Source organism: Notolabrus celidotus, chromosome 23 (genome assembly GCF_009762535.1).
Source record: "Notolabrus celidotus isolate fNotCel1 chromosome 23, fNotCel1.pri, whole genome shotgun sequence".
Taxonomy (NCBI): domain Eukaryota; kingdom Metazoa; phylum Chordata; class Actinopteri; order Labriformes; family Labridae; genus Notolabrus; species Notolabrus celidotus.
In genome coordinates, this window is record NC_048294.1 from 11,701,685 (window position 1) to 11,725,887 (window position 24,203).

The 24,203-nt window shown below is 41.0% G+C and overlaps 4 protein-coding genes across 7 annotated transcripts; 3 read left to right on the plus strand and 1 right to left on the minus strand.

Moving 5' to 3' along the window:
* Positions 1–368: 368 nt before the first annotated feature.
* LOC117807603 lies at positions 369–7,043 on the plus strand. Of its 3 annotated transcripts, none has more exons than XM_034676935.1 (18): positions 369–477; positions 550–602; positions 2,134–2,223; positions 2,307–2,431; positions 2,512–2,655; positions 3,037–3,087; positions 3,261–3,437; positions 3,521–3,617; positions 3,693–3,910; positions 4,005–4,158; positions 4,289–4,515; positions 5,047–5,164; positions 5,558–5,772; positions 6,035–6,152; positions 6,230–6,399; positions 6,481–6,578; positions 6,650–6,777; positions 6,929–7,043. In XM_034676935.1, the coding sequence occupies exons 1-18, from the start codon at positions 380–382 to the stop codon at positions 7,015–7,017; spliced, it is 2,370 nt and encodes a 789-aa protein (XP_034532826.1). In that variant the 5' UTR covers positions 369–379; the 3' UTR covers positions 7,018–7,043. The 3 variants fall into 3 exon arrangements, with proteins under 3 accessions (XP_034532826.1, XP_034532827.1, XP_034532828.1); XM_034676936.1 differs by having other exon boundaries at positions 3,264–3,437; XM_034676937.1 differs by lacking the exon at positions 6,929–7,043 and having other exon boundaries at positions 6,622–6,738.
* Positions 7,044–8,397: 1,354 nt separating this feature from the next.
* LOC117807180 lies at positions 8,398–12,532 on the plus strand. The gene is made up of 19 exons (XM_034676282.1): positions 8,398–8,583; positions 8,662–8,717; positions 8,794–8,883; positions 9,018–9,145; positions 9,250–9,390; positions 9,463–9,534; positions 9,627–9,797; positions 9,893–9,989; positions 10,073–10,290; positions 10,377–10,527; positions 10,593–10,801; positions 10,912–11,029; positions 11,113–11,318; positions 11,413–11,530; positions 11,611–11,783; positions 11,860–11,957; positions 12,038–12,153; positions 12,243–12,365; positions 12,435–12,532. The coding sequence occupies exons 1-19, from the start codon at positions 8,561–8,563 to the stop codon at positions 12,473–12,475; spliced, it is 2,349 nt and encodes a 782-aa protein (XP_034532173.1). The 5' UTR covers positions 8,398–8,560; the 3' UTR covers positions 12,476–12,532.
* A 1,317-nt stretch (positions 12,533–13,849) lies between these two features.
* LOC117807238 lies at positions 13,850–18,949 on the minus strand. The gene is made up of 18 exons (XM_034676425.1): positions 18,796–18,949; positions 18,657–18,712; positions 18,487–18,576; positions 17,141–17,268; positions 16,902–17,042; positions 16,757–16,828; positions 16,504–16,668; positions 16,321–16,417; positions 16,021–16,238; positions 15,784–15,934; positions 15,510–15,718; positions 15,282–15,399; positions 14,993–15,198; positions 14,783–14,900; positions 14,528–14,700; positions 14,353–14,450; positions 14,022–14,272; positions 13,850–13,946 (listed from the first exon to the last, which is right to left on the minus strand). Exons 1-18 carry the CDS (start codon positions 18,816–18,818, stop codon positions 13,903–13,905), a joined length of 2,358 nt encoding a protein of 785 aa, XP_034532316.1. The 5' UTR covers positions 18,819–18,949; the 3' UTR covers positions 13,850–13,902.
* A 150-nt stretch (positions 18,950–19,099) lies between these two features.
* Positions 19,100–24,171, plus strand: LOC117807237. Of its 2 annotated transcripts, XM_034676423.1 has the most exons (18): positions 19,102–19,265; positions 19,347–19,402; positions 19,485–19,574; positions 20,517–20,644; positions 20,739–20,879; positions 20,952–21,020; positions 21,115–21,285; positions 21,423–21,519; positions 21,601–21,809; positions 22,009–22,368; positions 22,446–22,566; positions 22,651–22,856; positions 22,953–23,070; positions 23,145–23,317; positions 23,413–23,507; positions 23,604–23,722; positions 23,816–23,977; positions 24,072–24,171. In XM_034676423.1, exons 1-18 carry the CDS (start codon positions 19,243–19,245, stop codon positions 24,116–24,118), a joined length of 2,385 nt encoding a protein of 794 aa, XP_034532314.1. In that variant the 5' UTR covers positions 19,102–19,242; the 3' UTR covers positions 24,119–24,171. The 2 variants fall into 2 exon arrangements, with proteins under 2 accessions (XP_034532315.1, XP_034532314.1); XM_034676424.1 differs by lacking the exons at positions 23,816–23,977; positions 24,072–24,171 and having other exon boundaries at positions 19,100–19,265; positions 23,587–23,682.
* Positions 24,172–24,203: the final 32 nt, after the last annotated feature.

A 24,203-nucleotide genomic window follows, 5' to 3' on the forward strand; every position in this document is an offset into this window, starting at 1 on the left:
GAAGAAGTTTCATAGCGGAAAAACACTTCAACATTTTCTTTTTCAGATTTTGGAACTTTAAAATGGGTCAATTTGACCTGTAACATAACAGGAGGGTTAATGTAATTTTTTTCTGTATTTGACAGGGAGTGGGGGCAGCACCTTAGTGCCCCACATCGGCCATCTGCTCCTGCAATACATTAACTCTTCAACATTATAACCTTAAACAACAGTCTACCCTCTGTCCACTGGGTGTCACTGATAGATCATTTAATTCACAGCCTTGAACGTTTACTTTAATCCATGCCTCATGAAGTATCCCAGTTGTAATCTGAGTGTCACCTGCCAAATGTTACTCTTTTCTAATTAGCTACCAAATCAACAGGTGAGTTTAAGCAAAATGGCGACTTTTCCGACAGCTTTCAAACCGAGACATTTACAAAAACTAAACCTTTGCTCTCGAAAAATGAAGATATTTCACTCTATTTTCTTGTGTAGGTGAGTTTCTGAAATAAAAGTGATTTAATGTAAGTGTACTTTGCTAAGACCTGGCAAATAATTCTGTTTCAGTGTGGCGTCCCTCCTCAGTTCACCTGTCTGTGTTTGCAGCTCAGCGTCGACAGGTAAGGCAGGTGTAGAGACACCGTGTGGGAGGCTAACAAAGGGCTATATTTACTATATAATACATGAGTTTCAGACAAGCAGTGCATATAATGCTGCCTTGTTAATAAAATGTCCAATATGGCGCCTGCAGAGTTTTATATAAGGCAGCACAGTTCTATTCGAACTCAAGGGAAATAAAGTTTGTCACTGTTAAGAGAGACTTTGTTTGACTGAGGAAAAATAAGTCTTTTAATACAGTATGTAAAGTACGGAAGAGGATAAGAGCCACTGAAAAAAAAAAAACTAAGGTTATTTTTTAAATTATTATTCTTATGAGAAAAAGTCAGAATTCTGAAAAAAAGTCAGAATTCTGAGAAAAAAGTCAGAATTCTGAAAAAAGTCAGAATTTTGAGAATAAAGTCAGAATTCCCAGAAAAAAGTCAGAATTCTGAAAAGAGTCAGAATTCTGTTTACTTTTAGTCTGAACTGAAATTAGTCAATGGAAACAGGGATTGTTTTTAAAGAATCTCACTTTGATAATATTCAAAATCATCACTAATATGCTTTATTTCCAATGGCTTTTATTTTGAAATTCCAAATCAGGTGTAGCTGTAATTGGCAGCATCACATTTTGAAGTTTTCAAAATATTCAGACTTTCAGTCTGAATCAAAACATATCAGTGAAAACTGAGAAATATTGTAATGCCAAATATATAATTACCAGGCACATTTTTATATTTCAGACTGCTTTTATTTTGAAAATCCACCAGAATTCCGAGTTTAATCTCAGAATTCTGACTTTTTTCCAAGAATTATAACTTTAATCTCAGAATAATAATAAAAAAAGAAATTTGACCTTTAATTTTTACTTTTTTTTTCAGTGGCCCTAATCCTCTTCTGTAGTAAAGATATATAGCAGAAAAGAGTGATTATATTTCACTTCTTACATTATACTCTCTAGAAGGAACCGTTTTTAAACTTCTTTTTAAGCATATGCATGAATATGACGACAAATAAATGTGTAAAATTCCCTCCTATCAGACTGTAAAGTTGTGATAAACCAAACCAAAACAGTGCATTTATTTCATTAAATAGAACAATTATCATTAGTTTATATTTTTACAAGACTTCTCAAATAATTTCTGTATTATATTATGCAATGTTACAATAATATGACCTTTTTTCTGCAAGTCCTGCCATGTTTCTCAACAAATTTGACATTTTGAAATGTAGAAAGTATCTTAGACAATTTGATGAATGTTTAATAAACCCTATACATTATTTATTGGATTTTTAATCAGAAAAATATTTACCTACTGCCTGTAATTATAAATATTTACACCATGTGTAACATTTGTATACCTTACATTTTTATTCTTATCTTTATTTATATAATTTCATTTTATTTTTACTTATTTAAACATATTCTTGAGTTGTGCTTATGTCTCTGCAACAACCGAATTGCCCCCTGGGGATTAATACAGTACAGTATCTTATCTTATGTTATCTTATCTGTTATGTGTGAATTAAAGCCATTCTAAATATTTTCAGGAGCATTTCAGACCAAATGTCTTGAGCGTCACTTTCTGCTTTCTGTGAAGTCCAGCATCCTTGGTGTAAAGACCCGTTTTGACTTTGAAGGTATGTTTCTTTCCCAAACAGCTTGCTGTAAAAGTAGTTACAGGAGGTGTCATTCCTTGTTACCTTTCCCTGTTATCCTTCAGACCAGCATGGACTCCACTTCCTCTCAGATCAGGAGGCCTCGCTCTGTGGTTACACCGTCTTAATCGATGACGTTGGAGACCTGGTGTTTCGGGCCTCCTTCCTGGCCTGTCATGTCCAAAGCAAGGTCGAGGGTTTTTACCTTAACTATTTTTACTTTGATACATTTCATTTATACCACTCCACTTATTTGTCTCTCCTCTGCAGACAGACACAGATTATTGGCTGCGTTTATGGTTTGTGAACATGCAACCTGATGGGAAGATTGCGGTGCATCCTTTCCAGCTCCACTGTTCACTCCAGGGTCGGTGGAGCACCAGAGAGATCATCTGTGAGGAAAACTACATGGAGGCGAGTTAGTGATCTGTTAAAACAGCCACACTTTCTCTGAGTCTTGGTAGGTTCACCTTTCCTTTTCACCGTCACTTATTAAAATCACAAACAGCGGGATTCAGACAAGTGTAAGACTCTGTAGAAGTCTATCAAGATAAAAGCCTAAGTTTGCATAATTAAATAGAAAATGCTCTTTACACTACGTATATAAAAAATAATAAGTTATTAATTCAATAAAGGTAAAAGAGACTGTACCATTTAAAGGACTGTATAAAGAAACCGGAAGCAACCTTGAACACTATTTTTGTCTCGATTTGGGGTTAACTTTTCCAAACACGTGCAAAAATTAAGGGAACATTCAGCTAGTCTTGTAAATAAATACAGTTTTTTCCTCTTTAGGTCTCAATCCAGCAGCCTATTCTGCCTTTTCCATCCAAAAAGGAGAAGCAGGTAAGTACATTTTGTTTGATTTAATGACATAACTCGACACATGGGTGAGATAAGACTCCCAGCCCTGCTTACCCTGTCAGGGTTCTAATTTGCATAACCACCTGCACACTATACATCACCCCTCACAAAGTCATTCATGTTCTAAGAGCTGATAACACACCTCTGTATCTCAGCAGGGAGCTATTGAGGCAGACCTGGCCGTGATATTTCACAGAGCGGACCAGCCTCCAGAGGAAGCGACGGTCCTGTCACACACAGAAGCTGCTGCTCTGGGTTACCATGTCTCACTGCACGGCTCACACCTCACCTTCCGCTCTCCCTACTCCTCCCCCCTCTCATACTTTCTCCAGGTACTTAAAGAGGAATTTGTTTACTTTACGTTATATAATTGAGCAGGTGCTGCGTAAAGGTGTTTCTTTTCTGTTTCTCCCAGGAGAGAGGAGCAGATTTAGAAGTTGTCAAAGCAACAATCCTGTACCGACTTCAGAGCAACTTCCAGGCTGTTGACATCACTGTTGTCTGTCCTCTGAGTGAGTACAATTCATTAGTGCAACTCACTCTCAAGTTAAACTTCAAAGTGAGACGCCCCTCTTCCTCCTCCCTAGATGAAGCTACGGCTGATGGGTCTCACCTGCTGTGGATGGTCCCGTATAATCTGTCTCTGTTAGTCCACGGTCCGTTCAGGGACAGAGGCGTGAGGATCATTGTGAACAGCCAGGCTCTGAATGAGTCTGACTTTCAAGAGAGGGGATTTAAGATGGGTCTGCAGGAGGGGAGAGTGGAGCTAGGGATCCCTTTAGGAACCCATGGAGGACACATCAAGGTATGAAACTAGCAGGTACTCTGGGGCCACACTACCATCTCCCATTGAGCACATTTTTAGGGACAACATAATATGTCTGTTGTGATTCCTCCAGAGTGGTGTTTTTAGAGGACAGTACAGCCAGTCCATGTCAGTGGATCTGTTCTTCAAGAGTCAGTGGGAGGACGAGCGCTGGCCTCTCACACGGCACTGCTCCTTCAGGCTCCTCAAGACCCCTCTAATCCCACAAATCCCTTTTTTCACTCAAAGTAAGGCTTATTTTTCATGCATTTGTAAGTTTAAAAAGAACAAGATCATCCTTCCTTCAGCCAAATGTTGAAACTTGATCTTTTAAGTTGATTAAATACATTCTCCACTCTCTTTTCTCTCTCTGCACAGAATCAGCCTCCTCTGAGGGATTGCTTGCCATCGCTTTAGGCGTCTTTGCAGCTGACATCTCCCTCCAGAAAGTGACAGTCGATGGCGGAGGCGACCTTTTAACCTGGACCCACAGCAACAAAACACAAAGCAAAGCAGACATCAGTGTGTCCAAATTCTCCCACCCCAATGGGAGCCACTCCTACCAGCTGTATTTTCCGCTGTCACACCCCAAAATAATCCCAGAGGTGAGATTAATTCAACATTGTTGTCATGTTTAGATTCTGAAAAACATCTAAAGTTGCATTTCCACCAAGAGTTCCGAGGTCTTTTAGCCTCCAGAACTACTTTCCCCGGAACTAAAAGGTTCCTGTGCCCTCATTGTTGTCTGCGTTTCGGCCGCGAGCTGAAGTCCCTGGTAGATTGTGCAAATCAGGCCAGTGACGTATGGAGAAAAAAAATTATATGAAATAATTTTTTTAAATCTTAATAAAAAAGCTAAACTAGTATGCGTTCCCAGGAACTCCCTCTTTGTTTCAACAGCTGTGTAAACTCCACAAACACCATTACATTACATTCAACTGAAAGTCCCAGGACCTTTGAAAAGTACTACCCCCCAAGCAGGGGCTTTTCAGTGGGGAGATTATCTACCCTGAACTAAATTTAGACCCTGGTTCCTCCGGTCGAAACGCACGTAGTTCAGGGGTAAAGTCCCTAGTTCCGGGGTAAAGTTCCTGCGGTTGAAAAACGCCTTAAAACAAGCTTCTATCTGGTGTCAGTATATAGGTGGAGGATTTGAGACATACGGCCTCTCATTCACGTTCACTCTAATGATCCTACCCAGTGGAGATGTCTTTTACCATCAGGCCACCATAGAGCAAAGTCTTGAACATAGAGGTGAGTATTTTGAATCCCTGAATCACAGTTTATTTGGATGTATTGTGAAGTACATGAGCACGGTTTGTTGCTGCATTACAAATGCAAGGTGAAACTCTACCATACAAAGAGGAAACCATATATAAACCACATCCAGGGCTCAGTTCCTTTAAGAAGGACTGAGGCTGAGTGGAAAACTCTCCTTTGGTCTAATTGGTCAAAATTTGACATTCTTTTTGGAAACCATGGACAGAGCGTCCTCCACTAGGAGAAGATAAGGATCTCCAGCCTCATTATCGTGCACAGTTCAAAATCCAACATCTGTGATTTTGGACCAAGCTGTTTAGTTTCTGAGGATTTAACATTTCCATCAAACTATTGTGATCGCTAACACACCCTTTCTGTCCTCCGCAGCTCCAGCTTCTCCCAAGCTTGAGGGGAAGTGCACAGAAAGCAGCCTGCTGGTGCTGCTGCACCACGGGGAACAGTCTGAGCTGCAATGGGAGCTTTATGTCGGAGCCCGGAAGCTGGACTGGGACCTGGTGGAGATGGGTGGACTTGTTATGGATGCAGAGGAGGACTACTTGATCGTGGAGTTCCCTCTTCACAGCCCTATGATGAACTTTTTGGTAATAAATCATAGTTATTCGATCTTTAGTAAGGGAACATTTTTACACTTGTTGTTGATAATTTGCTCGGTGTCCCTGCGATTGTCTCAAAATTCATTCCATTTTTTAAATCTTGCTCTGCTGGTCTAGACTCTGATTAACTTAAGCAATATCTCTGGGGGAGTTTTATTGTTTTTCCATCAGTTTGAAAGCTTTTTAGCAACACCAAGACTCCAGCATTATTTAGTGATTTGGTATTTTGCCAATTTCTTCCCCTACACAGAAGCTGACGTTGCAGGGTCTTGTCTCTGGAGTGGAAATATCTGTAGTGGATGCAGAGTCCCTGAAAGTGAAGGACCGCCTCATCCATAGATGTACCTTCCCTATTAGAGAAATGCTGTGTACGCATCCAAACTCAACCTGAACGTTTTCTAAGATCAGGTTAACATAACCTTGACACTCAGTGTTTCTTTTTCAGTATGTTTGCCAGAAGGGAGAATGGTGGCAATAGTCGACACCACCCACACAATCCCCCCCATTTACCCCAACAGAACCGCCCTATTAGACTCGAGCTGTGTTCCTATGGAGACAGACAGCTCCAGAGCTCTGTTCAGCTTCAGCCTGGACTCCTGTGGGACGACTGTAACTGTGAGATGCTTTTGTTGTTTGAAATTCACACAGCGATGAAGCTTCCCTCCCCTGTTCTCTGATCTTCTTTTGTTTCCCCAGACTGAGGGAAATTTCCTCGTCTATGAAAATCAGATCAGTTACCCTCAGGCTTTTCTGCCTTTGGAGGATCCTCTCATACACAGAGATTCTCCATACAGGTGAGAAACTCTGATGCTGTATGCTGTATGTCTTTAAAAAAAGATGATGGTGTTGACTTTTTGTGTTTCAGGCTGACGGTTCAGTGTCGCTATCCGGTAAATGAAAGTCGCACTGTGGCTTTTCATCACCTTTTGAACTCCTCCCTGGATTTGTCACCAGCTCCAGTCAAACACACACACAAGGAGGCAGAAAACACAGGTGTGTGTGAAACTTTGTCTGACTTATTACTTTGAAATGTTGTTCTGGTCTAATGTTAAATATTCCTTGTTTAAATGTTTGATTAAACTCTTTATTCAGGTGTTGTTTCTGTGAAACTTTATCTAACTTCACCTTGTTTCTGTCATTTCAGTGTGGATCTCATGGACATTTGTATCTTTGCTGCTTCTCCTTACACTGTGTACTTGGAGTTTCTACAAACGTTGCTTGACTATTGAATAAAGAAATGCTTTGTTTGTTGTGAACTACTTGATGAATCTTATCTCTACGTAGTATTCTGACATGAAGTTAGAAATTAAATGGGAAAAAAACACTTTCGTTGTAACCAAGTTTAACACTGGGGACTGTCCATCAAAGCATACTTTATGAACATATTTTTGTCACTTTAAACAATATTCTACTTAAATTCCAAGGCCCGTGATTATGTGTTAGTGAAGGTGAACCAGGGACAAATAACCAGAGAGGAGATGAGCTATAATAGATGTATTTATACCATGACATCTTGATGAGTCATGGCAGAGGCACAGGTTGAATGAACTAAATGTACAAATTCCTACAGCTGGAGTCTGTGAAATTAGAGCACTCATAATCACATCAGATTAGACTAAAACATCTAATAAAACACATTTACTAAGACGACACATTAAACTGCTCTCCCTGGTAAACAACCCCTGCCTGTGTCAAAACTAGAGACGGGATTTATGGCTCTTTGAAGGGAACCGGATCTTGAGGAGCCGTTCCTTTTCAAAGAGCCGTTCAAAAGACTGGCTATTTGGCTCATTGTTATATTTATTTATTTTTTAGAAGTCAACCAGGGGTAACTCGTTTTTATCAAGGAAACAATCACTGGTAGCAGTTATAAGACAAGATTTGGATCAGAATAATTCAAACTTACACATTCCACCAATATATATATATATATATATATATATATATATATATATGTATATATATATATATATATATATATCGGAGGAGGAGCTCTGAGGGAGGAGGGGAGGGGTTAGACGGAGTCATGAGGAAAAGCTACATTCAAATTCATGCTGGTTTTCCGAAACTACCAACCCTAGCTTTAAAAGAGCCGTTCAAAAGACCGACACAATCGCAAACGTCACATCTCTAGTCCAAACCCACAATGGCCTAGCTCCCCTTCTGTAAGACCCAAAGGTGACTAAAGCTGGAGGGGAAAAAAACAATCATGAAATAAGCTCCAAACACAAAACAGAATAATTAAGTATGCATACATCTTTTAAACATGGCAATGATGGTGCATGAATTATTCATAATTATAATTTCCATGATATATTCAAATGTAATGTTGACCTCAGCTAAAGCCTCCTTGAGCTCATATGATGCTCCAATCCTGCTTAATACTTCCCAAACTTTGATTTTAATCATTCATGGTTTGTTGGCTTGGGGTTTTAAAATGTTCTGCTTTTTTGTTCTCAATAAAGGTATAAAAGAGGGTTTGTAATCAACGTAAATGTGCTATTTACATTTGCAACTGTTTCCCAACGACCTGCTCTGATAACCCACTAATTCAAGCTACCTTGATTGTCATTGGTTACACCTGTGGCTGCAACACCTGAAGGCTCCTGATTTACCTCTGAATAAAATGACTCAATGAAGCTGGTGTAGCAGACCACACGGTGCAAGTTTTGCCAGGACATACTGGGGCAGTGGTTCACTTTAGTTTGTGTAGTTTAGCAGGTGTATTTTGCTAGCATTTTAGCTAGCTGTAGACACTGCCAACACATCAGTGGCTATGGATTTGGGGTTTTACCTTGGGTAAGATGAGGGTCATTGACAAGCTATTGCTGTTGATGTTGCTTTCTTGCTTCTGGCTCATACCTCTTTGTCTTCCAGTGTGAGTTTTCTCCTTTCCATGTGGCCAGCAGCTAAATGTGATCAGATCCCTGATGGTAAGAATCAAAAGCTATGTCTATGAGCGTCAAAGTATAAGAACTATATTTTCTTTGACACCGTTTGTCCATGCAGGAGTTCTTCACATGGAGTGTCATGATCGCTTCCTCATGATAGCTGTTGATCTCTCCTTCACTGGGAATGAGCCTCGCTTTGAGGCTGTTGGTAAGTCCTGCACGGCTCAAATACAAACAAGAACCATTTAGGTCAACAATCTTATATTCAAGGGGGCTTAATTTTCAAGTTTTCCATACTTTGGATATAAAGCAAGAACCACTAACTAATGTGATTCCCTTCAGATGAGACAGGTGTGCATCCAATCACTACTCGATATGCATCAGAGTGTGGCTATTGTGTCCGAGTTCTTCCTGTACCTGAACACGTGGAGCTCCGAGCTTCTTATTTCAGCTGTCACACTGATAACAAAGTATGCATATCTTCCAAATGGAGCACTTTTATTAACAATTACATATGGTTACTGCATTCTGTTGGTTTATTTGGTTTTATCTAACATTTTGTGGGGTCTGTCAGGATGATGAGGTGTTCTCATTCAACTTTAACCTGGTTGCAACACAAGACGGTGAGGAGGTCACCTATGCCTTGAACAAGACCTGTTCTCCCTCTCTGCCCTGGTCTCCCAGAGAGGTTTCCTGTGAGCTGAACTACATGGAGGTAAAAATTGGGTGGTATTTAAAATTTGAGGCTTTTCAAACTGTTTTAGTAATTCTCTTTTTTTCCATGTAGGTGTCTGTGAAGAGTGAAGTCACCTGTCCATCTGAGACAAAGAAAGATGACTGGAATGCTGCTCTAAGACCTGTATTTTTCAACTTTAGCACTAGTTGCATTCTAGAAATGGTCACCCAAATTTGAAGTTGGCATAAATAAAGTATAAAATTTCTCCCATCTAGGCCCATACGTCAGCCACATCTGACTGGCAGGTGATGTTGCATAGAAATGGGGAACAGTTGATACCCATGAGCCTCTCTGAAGCTCGCGAGCAGGGCTACGTGTTTGACCTGACGGATGGAAGGCTTGTATTTCGTGCGCCGTATGGACAACCTGACTCATTCAGCTCTGAGGTAAAACACAGACTCTTAGTTCTGCTGAAATGCAATTAAGTCAAAGTGTCATTGTTTCTCCAAAGTAGGTTTTGAGTGAGTCTCTCTCTCTCCAGATGAATGGTTTCCCAGTAGAGGTCGTCCATGCGACTCTGTTCTCCAGACAAAGCTGGGTCGTCCTCATGGTTGACATGGTGGCTGCTTGCTCAATGGGTCAGCACATCATACTCTCTCATTGTAATTCTTTCTAAGGCAATCACATATTTTGATTTGTGATATTGATGTTCCATCAACAGATCAGGGATCATATGATGACGATGGTTACATGATGTGGGCGACCCCTGAGGTGCTGCACCCACTGGTATCTGGTCAACATGAGCTGCAGATCAACGTTGGAGTCAATGGGGAACTTGTGGAACGGCCAGTAGCTGAGGAGAGGGGCTACATTGTGGAGAAGCACGACTCTATAATCCAAGTCAACATCCCCTACAATGCTGAAGGAGGACAAAGGAAGGTGAGAAATCACATGTGAAGTCTTGATGGTCAAAATTGGGATCAAACTTTTGGAAAATTAATGTGTGACCGTCACTTGTGTTTCAGAGCTTTGTGTCAGGCGACCTCTTCGAGTACTACATATTTGATCTCTACTTGGAGAAGCTGTCCGTGGCTGAGGATCATGTGGACACTAGACTCCGCCTTCAACGGACACTGGCGACTCCCCTACTACCTCGCCCTCTCTTCACAGAAAACCGTGAGTCTAATGATGCAAAATTTCACAAGTGGGTGTAACATAATCTGACTAGATTTAAATTCCAGGAACTGTTCTGGAGGAGTTCACCTTCACGGTCTACCTCGGACATGTCCCTGAAGATGTTGCGTTGGCTGCTGTTCATTTGAATGGTCAAGAATTCACACTGCCGTTTACTAATGCAAGCAGCCACACCATCACACAAGTTGTTCATCCCAACAACACTCATGGCTACACTCTGAAGGTGGCTTTTGATGATCCTGTTGTCATGAGACAGGTAAAGACAGACATGGCTGTATTTGTCCAGTAGCAGCTTCAGAAGACTTCCTGGTTTATACAAAAAAACTACATCCTGCTGGACTGAACCAGAATGTGTTTGTTCCTCAGTTCTCAAAAGAAGCTGCCCTGATGCAGCACTGGCTGGACATCAACTACACACTGGTTGTGCTTCCTGAAAATGAGCCTTTTTCTCACCTGGTATCAGTCATGGCACTAACGGATGTCTGTAAGTCTCTGAGCATATTTCAAGGATTAATCCATTCCACTTGTGTACGGAGCAAAGGTACCCATTTGTCTTGTATTCCACAGCTCCTCCAGCCTTTGACTCGGTCTGTTCCGAGTCTGGGATCAGCTTCAGACTGGACCACCGGCCTTCTGACTACATGTGGGTGATTAGCATAGGCTCAGAACCGCTGACATCAGAGCTGGCGGCCCAGCACGGATACATCATGCGCAATGACAGCCAGAGTCTGCTGCTGGAGGTGCCGCTCTTCACTCAAGGCTACGAGTACAAGGTGAGAAGAGGACGACCACTCAATGGAAACATCAACTCTGTTTTTAAGGTGCATGAGTTGTGTTGCGGATCAATAATCAAGCTGTGTTTTCCAGGATGTTACCTTGAAAGGGTTCTCGGGCACTTTTGAGATCCTCATTCGGGATCATGAAACATCTGAGGTCCAGAGCTCCTCTGTCAAGACTTGTCCCTTCACAGCTGCTGAATTCATCAGTGAGAACATCTTTGTTTTACTGGAACAATGAGTGAGATGTTTCAAACAGACTCATTAACCTGTACTGAACTCTCTGTAGTGTGTTCAACTGATGGGAGGATGACTGTAGTGGCTGATGTGTCTCTGGCCATGCCGAGTGGAGGTGATCCTGCAAGGACCAACCTTGTCGACAAATACTGTGGACCCAAAGAGACAGACGGCACCAGGGCTCTCTTCTCTTTCCCACTCAACAGCTGTGGATCAAACGTCAAGGTACTGCTGCTCACTAGTCTCCTTGTTTAAAGGTTAGTCACCATCTTGACATTTTCATGTTCTTTTCTCCCCTCAGCTTGATAAAGACTCTGTCACTTATGAAAATGAGATTTTCTTCAGTAAGAAGTTGCGGGCTCTGAAAAATCCAGCAGATTCGAGCAATGACATTGAGAGGTGAGTATTTTAAAACGCAACTACTTGGAATTCAAGATATTTCACAAAGTGAGGTCAAACAAATCCTCCTTGTCCTGCAGGGTGATGATGCAGTGCACATATCCTCTGGCTGGACTGCATCGCCTCTTCTCAGTGTACAGGTTTGAGTCTGACAGCGAGGGTGTTGGCAGCATTGTGCATTCTTCACACACTGAAGGTCAGTAGTTTGCCTTTTAAACTGACCAAAGAAGTCAATCGTAAGGACACTTGAAAAAAAAATCTTTTTTTTTTTTTCTCTATATACAGGCCTACAGAGTCCAACCGCTGAGCCCACCACAGTGTCCACGACCACTAGACGCAGCAGAAGACCTGGTTATCAAGCTCAGCAGATTAAAGTTTCTGGCTTTCTACAAAATATTTCTAAAAAAGGTTTGTGGCTCTTTAAAAAAAATTGATAAGTTAATTTTTGATCTCTAACTTCTTGAATTCTCTACACAGGTCCCAGAGGATCATCACAATCCAAAGTGACATTTTTCTGATTGTGAATACATGTATTTTAAATAAAGTTGAACTTGTGTATAACTCTTGAACAATAATTCTGACTTGATGATGATTGTGCACAACCAATTGAGTTGAAAATATTTAGATTTAGCATTTGAATTTAACAGTGATTGTAACTTATATTTTTCACAACAAAATAAAGTGAAAAAGATAACATATTCTGAAAATTACTTATTTTATTTACTTATTTTTACGGTCAAAGTAAATCATTTGTGCTTACATTTTATGCAAATAAAGGAAATAAAGTTATATAAATTATAATAGAATTGGAATTCAGTTTGAAAATAAGTAAAAAATGTAAAGTATATTAAAGGGGATGCAAGCAAAAAAAAAGTGGTCTAACTTCAGTGAAAATTAAAGAGAAAACAAAATACAAAACCAAATAAACTAGGACAGAAACTGCATACCAACCCAACCCTTGTTTTGGTTTGGTTCTCATTAAATACATTTCATATACATCTTGTCAAAGTACTGTATAACTGACAGAAGAGTGATACAAAATAATGTTCAAGACCAGAGCTTAAGAGGAAAAAATAAAATGCCAAGTGTAAGAATTAAGTTGTAACTTAAGCTTACATTGGAACTCTCAGCTGGTGCAACGCCCAAAACGTTAGTGTAAACTTGTGTTCAAACTAGGCTACGTTTGTTTACACACAGCTGGTGCAACAGGCTGCAGATCTCTATCCAATTGAGCATCAGAGGGATGTGCTGAAAACCAAGTGGGACCCATGGAGGCTCCAGTCCATAACTTTCAGGACCTGCTGATAACATTTTGGTGCCAGATACCACACAAGGTCTAGTCAAGTCTGTTTTGGCCCTGACCTTACAAGAGGGGGGGGCAGGCTATGCAATATTAGGCAAGTGTCATAATGTTATGGCTGAGTGGTGTATATTCCTTGTGCACTAGCAATTTTATATTCAACTTGTATCCATATCTAGAGTTCTGTTGGAATTTCACCACGTGGATCTCATCGACTGCTGAAGCATGTACCTTTAATTTGTATAGAGCTAATGTAGCAGCTCAAGCTTTTGCTTTGTACTGGAAAAGGCTAATTTAGATGGAAACCACATTTAGTAACATCCTTAAAAAGCCAGTGTGATTTTAGTCATTTAGTAATGAAGACCATTGTTGGGGAAATAAGTGAGCTCCAAGGCTACTAGTTATACACACATACTTTGAGAACAAACCAAAGTGAGTAAGGCTTTAATTTATCACCTTAGATCTGCAAGGCTACTGTAATCAAAACTTGAAGAGTTATGCTACTATTCCTGCTTTTCCAGTAATTGGTAATCAGACTCATCCTTTTCATTTAAAGTATTTTGGGGGAAAAAAAAACACAGATGGCAATATGCAAATTTAAGACACCCTTTTATTTTGATTTGCAGTTAATATGACATCAGCTTTTCAAAGTGCAGCATTCACCTTCATCTGTGAAGATCCTCTAGCCCCTGTAAAGAGAGCAAACATTTGTTAACGAGACACTTAACTCTCAAAACTGATCAGGTTTGTAATTTGGCACCAACCTTTTTTAGAAAGATTCTTCAGAAAGCCAGAAACTTTGATGTGCTGAGCTTGAGGATGGTAACCAGGTCGCATTGAGACAGGGCTTCTGAAGCGTTTGGTGGTTGTGGACACAGTAGTGGGCCCAATGGTTGGACTCTGGAGGCCAGTTGTATGCATGATGCTGCCAACACCCTCGCTGTCAGACTCAAACCTGTACACTGAGAAGAGGCGATGCAGTCCAGCCAGAGGATATGTGCACTGCATCATCACCCTGCAGGACAAGGAGGATTTGTTTGACCTCACTTTGTGAAATATCTTGAATTCCAAGTAGTTGCGTTTTAAAATACTCACCTCTCAACGTCATTGCTCGAATCTGCTGGATTTTTCAGAGCCCGCAACTTCTTACTGAAGAAAATCTCATTTTCATAAGTGACAGAGTCTTTATCAAGCTGAGGGAAGAAAAGAACATGAAAATGTCAAGATGGTGACTAACCTTTAAAACAAGGAGACTAGTGAGCAGCAGTACCTTGACGTTTGATCCACAGCTGTTGAGTGGGAAAGAGAAGAGAGCTCTGGTGCCGTCTGTCTCTTTGGGTCCACAGTATTTGTCAACAAGGTTGGTCCTTGCAGGATCACCTCCACTCGGCATGGCCAGAGACACATCAGCCACTGCAGTCATCCTCCCATCAGTTGAACACACTACAGAGAGAGTTCAGTACAGGTTAATGAGTCTGTTTGCAACATCTCACTCATTGTTCCAGTAAAACCAAGATGTTCTCACTGATGAATTCAGCAGTTGTGAAGGGACAAGTCTTGACAGAGGAGCTCTGGACCTCAGATGTTTCATGATCCCGAATGAGGATCTCAAAAGTGCCCGAGAACCCTTTCAAGGTAACATCCTGGAAAACACAGCTTGATTATTGATCCGCAACACAACTCATGCACCTTAAAAAACAGAGTTGATGTTTCCATTGAGTCGTCCTCTTCTCACCTTGTACTCGTAGCCATGAGTGAAGAGCGGCACCTCCAGCAGCAGACTCTGGCTGTCATTGCGCATGATGTATCCGTGCTGGGCCGCCAGCTCTGAAGTCAGCGGTTCTGAGCCTATGCTAATCACCCACATGTAGTCAGAAGGCCGGTGGTCCAGTCTGAAGCTGATCCCAGACTCGGAACAGACAGAGTCAAAGGCTGGAGGAGCTGTGGAATACAAGACAAATGGGTACCTTTGCTCCATACACAAGTGGAATGGATTAATCCTTGAAATATGCTCAGAGACTTACAGACATCCGTTAGCGCCATGACTGATACCAGGTGAGAAAAAGGCTCATTTTCAGGAAGCACAACCAGTGTGTAGTTGATGTCCAGCCAGTGCTGCATCAGGGCAGCTTCTTTTGAGAACTGAGGAACAAACACATTCTGGTTCAGTCCAGCAGGATGTAGTTTTGTTGTATAAACCAGGAAGTCTTCTGAAGCTGCTACTGGACAAATACAGCCATGTCTGTTTTTACCTGTCTCATGACAACAGGATCATCAAAAGCCACCTTCAGAGTGTAGCCATGAGTGTTGTTGGGATGAACAACTTGTGTGATGGTGTGGCTGCTTGCATTAGTAAACGGCAGTGTGAATTCTTGACCATTCAAATGAACAGCAGCCAAAGCAACATCTTCAGGGACATGTCCGAGGTAGACCGTGAAGGTGTACTCCTCCAGAACAGTTCCTGGAATTTAAATCTAGTCAGATTATGTTACACCCACTTGTCAAATTTTGCATCATTAGACTCACGGTTTTCTGTGAAGAGAGGGCGAGGTAGCAGGGGAGTCGCCAGTGTCCGTTGAAAGCGAAGTCTGGAGTCGACATGATCCTCATCCACAGAAAACTTCTCCAAGTAGAGATCAAATATGTAGTACTCGAAGAGGTCGCCTGACACAAAGCTCTGAAACGCACGTGAAGGTCCCACATTAACTTTCCAAAAGTTTGATCCCAATTTTGACCATCAAGACTTCACATGTGATTTCTCACCTTCCTTTGTCCTCCTTCAGCATTGTAGGGGATGTTGACCTGGATTATAGAGTCGTGCTTCTCCACAATGTAGCCCCTCTCCTCAGCTACTGGCCGCTCCACAAGTTCCCCATTGACTCCAACATTGATCTGCATCTCATGTTGACCAGATACCAGTGGGTGCAGCACCTCAGGGGTCGCCCACATCATGTAACCATTGTCATCATATGATCCCTGATCTGTTGATGGTACACCAACATTAGAAATCAAATATGTGATTACCTTGGAAAGAATTACAGTGAATGAGTTTGGGTTGCTGACCCATTGAGCAAGCAGCCACCAGGTCGACCATGAGGACAACCCAGCTTTGTCTGGAGAACAGAGTCGCATGGACGACCTCTACTGGGACACCATTCACCTGGAGAGAGAGACTCACTCAAAACCTACTTTGGAGAAGAAAAAAAAAAAAAATGTACGAGAAAAGACGAATACTTCCAAGTTTACCTCAGTGCTGAATGAGTCAGGTTGTCCATACGGTGTTCGAAAAACAAGTCTTCCATCTGTCAAGTCAAATACGTAACCCTTTTCGTGCGCCTCAGTGAGGTTCAACGGTACTGGTTCCTCCCCTTGAAACATCACCTGCCAATCTGGTGTAGCGGTGGTATAGGCCTGGAAAGAGTTGACAGCTTTTACACTTTCCTGATTGAATATTGTTCTTATTTCAGTCACAGAAGTCCTTGTCATGAATCAAACCTACAGTTTGGACGGTTGAATCCCAGTCATCTCTCTTAGTTCCAGTTGGACAGGCCACGTCACTCCTCACAGACACCTACCAAGAAACCTAGGTTATCAAGCACCCCGAGAAGTAAATCAGTAAAAAATGACATTGAAATTTTGTTCACCTCCATGTAGTTCAGCTCACAGGTAACCTCTCTGGGAGACCAGGGAAGAGAGGGCGAACAGGTCTTGTTCAAGGCATAGGTGACCTCCTCGTCTCCATGTGTTGCTACCAGGTTAAAGTTGAATGTGAACACTTCATCATCCTGAAAGAACCAACATCATAATTTCAGAAACCTAGACAACATGTAATAATTTGGGCTGATAGGTGACCAACACTGCTTTATATGAAAGTTGTGCATACTTTGTTGTCAGTATGACAGCTGAAGTACGAGGCTCGTAGCTCCAAACTGCCAGGTACAGGAAGAGCTCTAATACAGTATCCACACTCTGCTGCGTACTGGGTTGTGATGGGGTACACACCTGTCTCATCTGGAAGACAATCACATCAGTTCTACTCAGCATCACTAAATTCAGTGTACAGATAATAAACATTGAAGCGGAACAGTTGAGTTTGGAGCACCACTGTAACTAAAGGGGGTGGAGTTCAAATTAAAAGAAGCTTGCACTGGGGAAAAAATGCCCCTCCAAAAACAAAACAAATTTTTTTTTTTTTTTTGAAAGAAAATAAGTAAAAATACCTTGAAATAAGCAAAAAAATCTGCCAATAGAACAAATGAAATTTTGCTTGGTAAGAGTTCTTAAAAAAAATAAATAAATAAAAAAGACACAATATTTAGAAAACTGTGATCTTAAAATTAGCAGGGAAAACTTATTTTAAGCAATATTTCACTAGTATTTTAAAGCATAGTGTCTCAGAATAAGACAGGAATGATAATTAGTAATTTTTCACTCAAAAAAAGATTTTTGCACCCATAAATTTCATGTCAACTTGTTCATTTGAGATATTTTCAGCTTAATTTGAGTTGTATTATTGCAGCACTTCTCTCGGTTAAAGACCATCTTGTACTTGAAATAAGATTAAAGTTTAATTTGAGCATTTTGAGATATAATGTCTTCTCATAGTTAGCTGGATATACTAATATTCAGTCATGTTTTTTTAGGATAAGCCATCTATGCTCAAAAGTAGGTGTTTCATTGTCTGCATGTAGTTTGAGGATGAATATTTTGATCTGATTTAGAAGAAAGCGCCTGAAAACTGTAACCCACCCTTTAAAAACAACTTTTCTTTCATCAATGGAGCTGTTTTCTGATAGATTCTCCAGTAAAATGCATTTACTTAAATCAAGTAAAGTGTTTGTCTTAAATCAAGATTATCAATCTTCTACAAATAAGATCTCAGCTTGAAAAAAAAATGTATGAAATTTAAAATAAATTGTTTCCTCTAAATTACAACTCAAAACAAGATCATTTCAAGATTGCTTGACTAAACAAGATATTTAAGATGCATTGTCTTAAAACAAGTCCCTCTATCTTGCTCAAATGTTACTTGTTAAGTAAATGCATCTTAAATCAAGTGGGATAAGACATTTAGACTAATAATGACAATTTCACTTAGTAAGATTTTGAGTTTTTGCAGTGTGGGCCATTGAACAACCAGATTGTTATCGGGTGACGTACTAATTAATTTTCCTGTATGGTACATATTGGGCGATTCTCGTAGAGTAATAAAATCAGGGCAGGTCTTACCGACAGCCTCAAAATAGGGTTCAGGCCCAGTGAAGGAGAGGTCAACAGCTATCATGAGGAAGCGATCACGACACTCCATGTGAAGAACTCCTGCATGAACAAACAAGCTCACATCTTAATAAAATGTGCCACTCCAAGCAATGTGTTCAAGCAGACATTTAAATTCTTACCATTGGGGATCTGATCACATTTCAAAGTTGCCCACATGGACACTAGCAGGGTCACACTGGAAGATAAAGCATATTACATCACAAGAAATTCAACCATATTAAGAGCAACAAAGTGTAATTGTCAAGCAAAGCATCATACCCAAAGTAAAACCCCAAATCCATAGCTACTTCTGTGCTGGCAGTGTCTAAAGCTAGCTTGAATGCTAGCAAACTACACCTACTAACCAACACTAAAGTGAACCACTTGTTTGTATATCCTGACTAAACTGGCACCATGATGTGTTGCCTGCTACACCTGCTTTTATAAATCCCCTCCTTCACTGGTTAACCTAAGTCCCTTGGGGTGGTAGAGCCACATGTGTCGCTCATTGACAATCAAGCTAACTTGAATCGGTTGCAGCTGATGAAGTTTGAGTTTCAGGGAGAATGAAATGGACCATAAAAGCTTGTGGAGCAGAGAGCTCCTCAAGGTGTCAGTGTGGCCAGGATATACCAACAAATTGGTTCATTTGAGCTTGTGTTGGTTCACAAGTGTAGTTTGCTAGCAAATAAGCTAGCTCTAGACACTGCCAGCACATCTGGGGATATGGATTTTGGCTTTTGCTTTCGGTAAAGTTGTTTTTATGGTGATTTTTTAAAGGCTTTTGGGTTTGATTTTTGTTGACATTTTTATGTCCTCTTATCTTACAGATTGGCTGTACTCGTATTTGCGATGTCAACTGCACATTGTGCTAGCATTCCTGATGGTAATCTAAACCTTAAACCATTGATTTATATTCAAAACATAATTTTACTCCTATTTTGATGTAAACTTGTGTGCTCATGCAGGAGTTCTTCATATGGAGTGTCATGATCGTTACTTCATGATAGCTGTTGACCTCTCCTTCAGTAAGGAGGAACCTCGCTTTGAGGCAGTAGGTGAGTGTGGCACATCAATGCTTTTGAGCGGTCTATCTAAGTCAAGGTTTGGTACGGTGGCCCTGAAGGACAAAACAAATTTACAAAAGATGAAACCCTTTTACAAAGTTCAAGACAAATTTACATTTCGGAAAACATTCTTACATTTTATGAAAGAAAATGCATTAGCAAAACACTGTTACCAAGGCCAAAACAAGTTTACATTTAAGAAAACAAATTTACAAATAAAAAAACAACACTTTTTTACAAGCAGTAAGGCCAATTTACAAACGACGGAGCACTTGTACCATTCCTGAAACAAATTTACATTCATTTTTAACAGAAAGGAAATGTACCAAACAGTGGAAGGGATCCAGTACCAAATGGAGTACCGGTACCATGGCAGATTTAATGGGTAATTTGCCGTTTCACTGTACCAGCCGTGTGTACTTTAGACTTGCATGGCTTAATCTTTGAGACAAGCATATGCTACCGGCAGGATCAACCAGATAAGCACCCAAGTTGGTTTCTACACTTCATGTAACGTCGCTCCATTTGGTTTCTCTCCATCCAAACAAAATAAATTACCCCTCACTCCATCACTTCTGCTGTTTGGTACATTCCCTCTCTGTTAACAATGGATGTAAATTTGTTTCAGAAATGGTAAGTGTTCCGTCTTTTTGTAAAATTGTTTCACCGCTTGTAAAAGTGTTTTTTGATTTGGTTAATTTGTTTTTGTTTCCTTTTTTAAATGTAAATGTGTTTAGTTCTTGGTAAAGTGTTTTGTTAATGTCTCTTTAGTTTTATAAAATGTAAATTTCTCTCCAACTTTGTAAAAGTGTTTCATCTTTTATAAATTTTGTTTTGTCCTTCAGGGCCACCATAGTTTGGTATACTGCACATGTGCTTTAAGAAAACTAGTATCTTGCAGAAGCTCCCTTCATTGCAATGCTTCTTTTACAGATGAAACTGGCGTGTACCCCATCACTGAAAAGTATGCAGCAGAATGTGGTTACAGCATCAATGTTCACCCTTTACCGAACCATGTAGAGCTCAGGGCTTCATACCTCAGCTGTCACACTGACAACCAAGTATGCTCAAACTGCTCTTTAAACTTGTTAAATTTGACTATGCAAAAAAGAACAACTTTGCTATATCAAAAAAAATATATAATTTTTCTTTCAGGCTGATGAAGTGTTCACATTCAACTTAAACCTGATTGTGACACATGAAGGAAAAGAGGTCACCCATGCCTTGAACAAAACCTGTTCTCCCTCTGTCCCCTGGTCTCCCAGAGAGGTCACCTGTGAGCTGAACTACATGGAGGTAAACTTGCTGACCTCTTGAACTACTTTGCTCTGCAGATATTTCAGATGACTGAAGTGTATTTCTCCTCAGGTGTCTGTGAGGAGTGAAATCAGCTGTCCATCTGGGCTGAAGAAAGATGACTGGGATTCCATCAAACCTGTAGCTCTAACACATATTCAAATGTTTTCTCTTCTTTTTTTCTCAGTTTGTGCTTCACTGTACCACTTTTTGAAACATTTGAATCCCTTTGCAGGCTCATGGCTCCACCACTTCAGACTGGCAGGTGATGTTTCAAAAGGCGGATGAGCAACTCCCTCCTCTTAACCTCTCTGAAGCTCGTACACAGGGCTACACGTTTTCTCTGACAGATGGGAGGCTTGTATTTCGTACACCATATGGACAACCTGACTCATTCAGCACTGAGGTGAACAATTGACTCTTAAGGCTTTTCATCCATTATTTTAAAAAGTGATTCAGCCCTTCTCTTACATTACAACTTTTCAGGTTTCTAGACAAAAGTTCAGTCCAATGTAAGTTTTGATTGAGTCGCTGTCCCTCCAGGTGAATGGTGTCCCAGTAGAGGTTGTCCATGCGACTCTGTTCTCCAGACAAAGCTGGGTTGTCCTCATGGTCGACCTGGTAGCTGCTTGCTCCATGGGTCAGTACAGCATTTTTTTTTTTCTCGCTTCTTGCCACTGTGATTTTGAGTCAAAGCTGTAACATGGGTTTCTCCCAACAGATGAAGGGTCGTATGACGACAGTGGCTACATGATGTGGGTGACCTCTGAGGCGTTGTACCCCAGTACTCACAGCACACGCCTCAATATTGGACTCGGTGGCGAACTAGTGGCGCAACCAGTTGCGGAGGACAAGGGCTACTTTGTGGAGAAGCACAACACCACAGTCCAGATCAGCATCCCTTATAATGTTGATGGTGGATACAGGAAGGTCAGAGATATCCTTTAGGCTTCCTACATCTTCTAAGTAGCGATCTAGACCTGGAAGCTGAAATTAAACTGAGATGTTTGAGAGTGCATGTTCTGTTTTCTTGTATGCTAGCAAAACAATGAAGATTTACAAGAATTTGAGTCATCAGGTATGATCTAACTGCAACATTCTCCTCTCAAACTGCATGTGTCTGTTGCAGAGTTTTTTCTCTGAAGACCTCTTCGAGTTCTACGTCTTCCACTTGTATCTGGAACAAATCTTGGTGGATGAGGATCTGGTAGAGACCAGGCTCAGGTCCCACAGGACTCTCTCTACGCCAATGCTGTCACGCTCTCCTGTCACTGAAAACCAAACTGTGCTTGAGGATCGAGTGTTTACAGTCCACCTCGGAGATCTCCCTGAAGATGTCTTGTTGGCTGCTGTAAATTTGAACGGGCAAGACTTTATGTTGCCATTCATGAATACGAGCAGCAGCATCATGATGGAAGTTGTTCACTCCAACAACTCTCATGGCTACACTCTGAAGGTGCCTTTTGATGACCCTGTGGTCATGCATCAGGTAAGAGGACTTTTGAAGTTGGTTGGGCCTTTGGTTTTTGGTGGTCTGAACTCGGTCCTAACTACTTTGTTTCCTAGCTCTCTAAAGAAGATGCAGTTCTTCAGTACAGCCTGGACATCAACTACACACTAACAGTGCAGCCTGACAATGAGACTTTTTACCACATGGCATTCATTGAGGCAACTTTCACTGATGTCTGTAAGTCATTACATTTCCTGAACTGAACAGTTTATCATCACTTTGTATTACATGTCTGCAGAGTCACCCTTCTGTGTTTGACAGCTCCTCCAGCCTTTGACGCCGTCTGTTCCGAGTCCGGCATCAGCTTTAAACTGGACCACCGGCCTTTTGACTACATGTGGGTGATCAGCATAGGCTCAGACCCGCTGACTTCAGAGTTGGCGGCCCAGAATGGCTACATCATGAGCAATGACAGCCAGAGCCTGCTGCTGGAGGTGCCGCTCTTCAGTCATGGCTACGAGTACAAGGTGAGGAGAGGACTTCATGCGTAGCATGGACTCAATTTTTGTGAACCAGGGTTTCCTTGAAGCTGGACTAAAAACTCAGCTGCTTTTGTTTTATAGGAATATACTCTGAATGGATTCTCTGGTACGTTCGAGATCCTCATGCAGGATCATGAAACAGCTGAGGTCCAGAGCTCCACTGTAAAGACTTGTCGTTTCTCTTCTACTGAATTCATCCGTAAGAACTTTATAGTTTTTTATTCCCAGAACTAATATAATCTTGAGTATGCTGACTTCAATACTCTTCTGCAGTGTGTTCAACTGATGGGAAGATGACTGCAGTGGCTGATGTGTCTCTGGCCATGCCAAGTGGAGGAAATCCTGCGAGAACCAACCTTGTAGACAAATACTGTGGACCCAAAGAGACAGACGGCACCAGGGCTCTCTTCTCTTTCCCGCTCAACAGCTGTGGATCCACCGTCAAGGTACTGCTGCAGATGAAGAATTTAAAACTCAGTCCAACATGATACTTGAATCTGTTTTTCTATTTTGCCTCATATTGATGACGTTTTGCTTCCAGCTTGACAGGGGAAGTGTGACCTATCAGAATGAGATTTTCTACAAACGGAGGAACGTCAATAAGAAAAATGCAGTTTCTGATCAGGCTACTGAGAGGTTTTTATCAAATTTAAATCACTTTTTTTTTTTTTTTTTTTTTTTTTTTAACTTTCAATCTTAAAATGGTATCTTCAAGTTGTCCTTGTCTTGCAGAGTGATGATCCAGTGCACGTATCCTCTGGCTGGTCTCCATCGCCTCTTCTCCGTCTATAGATTTGAGGCTGATGCAGTCGGTGCTGGCAGCATCATTCACACTAATGGGTCCACTTTAGGTACAGATGCTTCTTGACCTGCTTAGCATGACAAGTTCATTATATTTCCCCCCCCCCAATATTTAGATCATTTGTTTTCTTTCTGCACTCTAGCTTTCCAGAGTTCCACCATCAAGCCAACCAAAGCACTTACAACCACGGCTGCCACCAGACGACCATTTAGAGCGCCTGTCTCATACCAGCCAGCCTTCCACCCCCCTGCTCGTTACATCAAAGTCTCCAGGTTTAACAAACCTATACGTGCTGCAACAAAAGGTGAGATGTTAACATTTTCAACTCCACATTTAAAAGAGGAGATCTTACTTTTTAACTGTATTCTTTTTTTTTTTTTTTTCCTTTGTTCTCACAGATGCAGAAAGAAACTCTCAAGTGAAAGTTGATGTTTCCAAAGTTTAGGGGGAGTACAATTTTAAAAGAAATGGAAATTGAATAAAGTGTTTTTCTAATAAGTTCTGTATTTGTCTTTTTGTATATTACACTG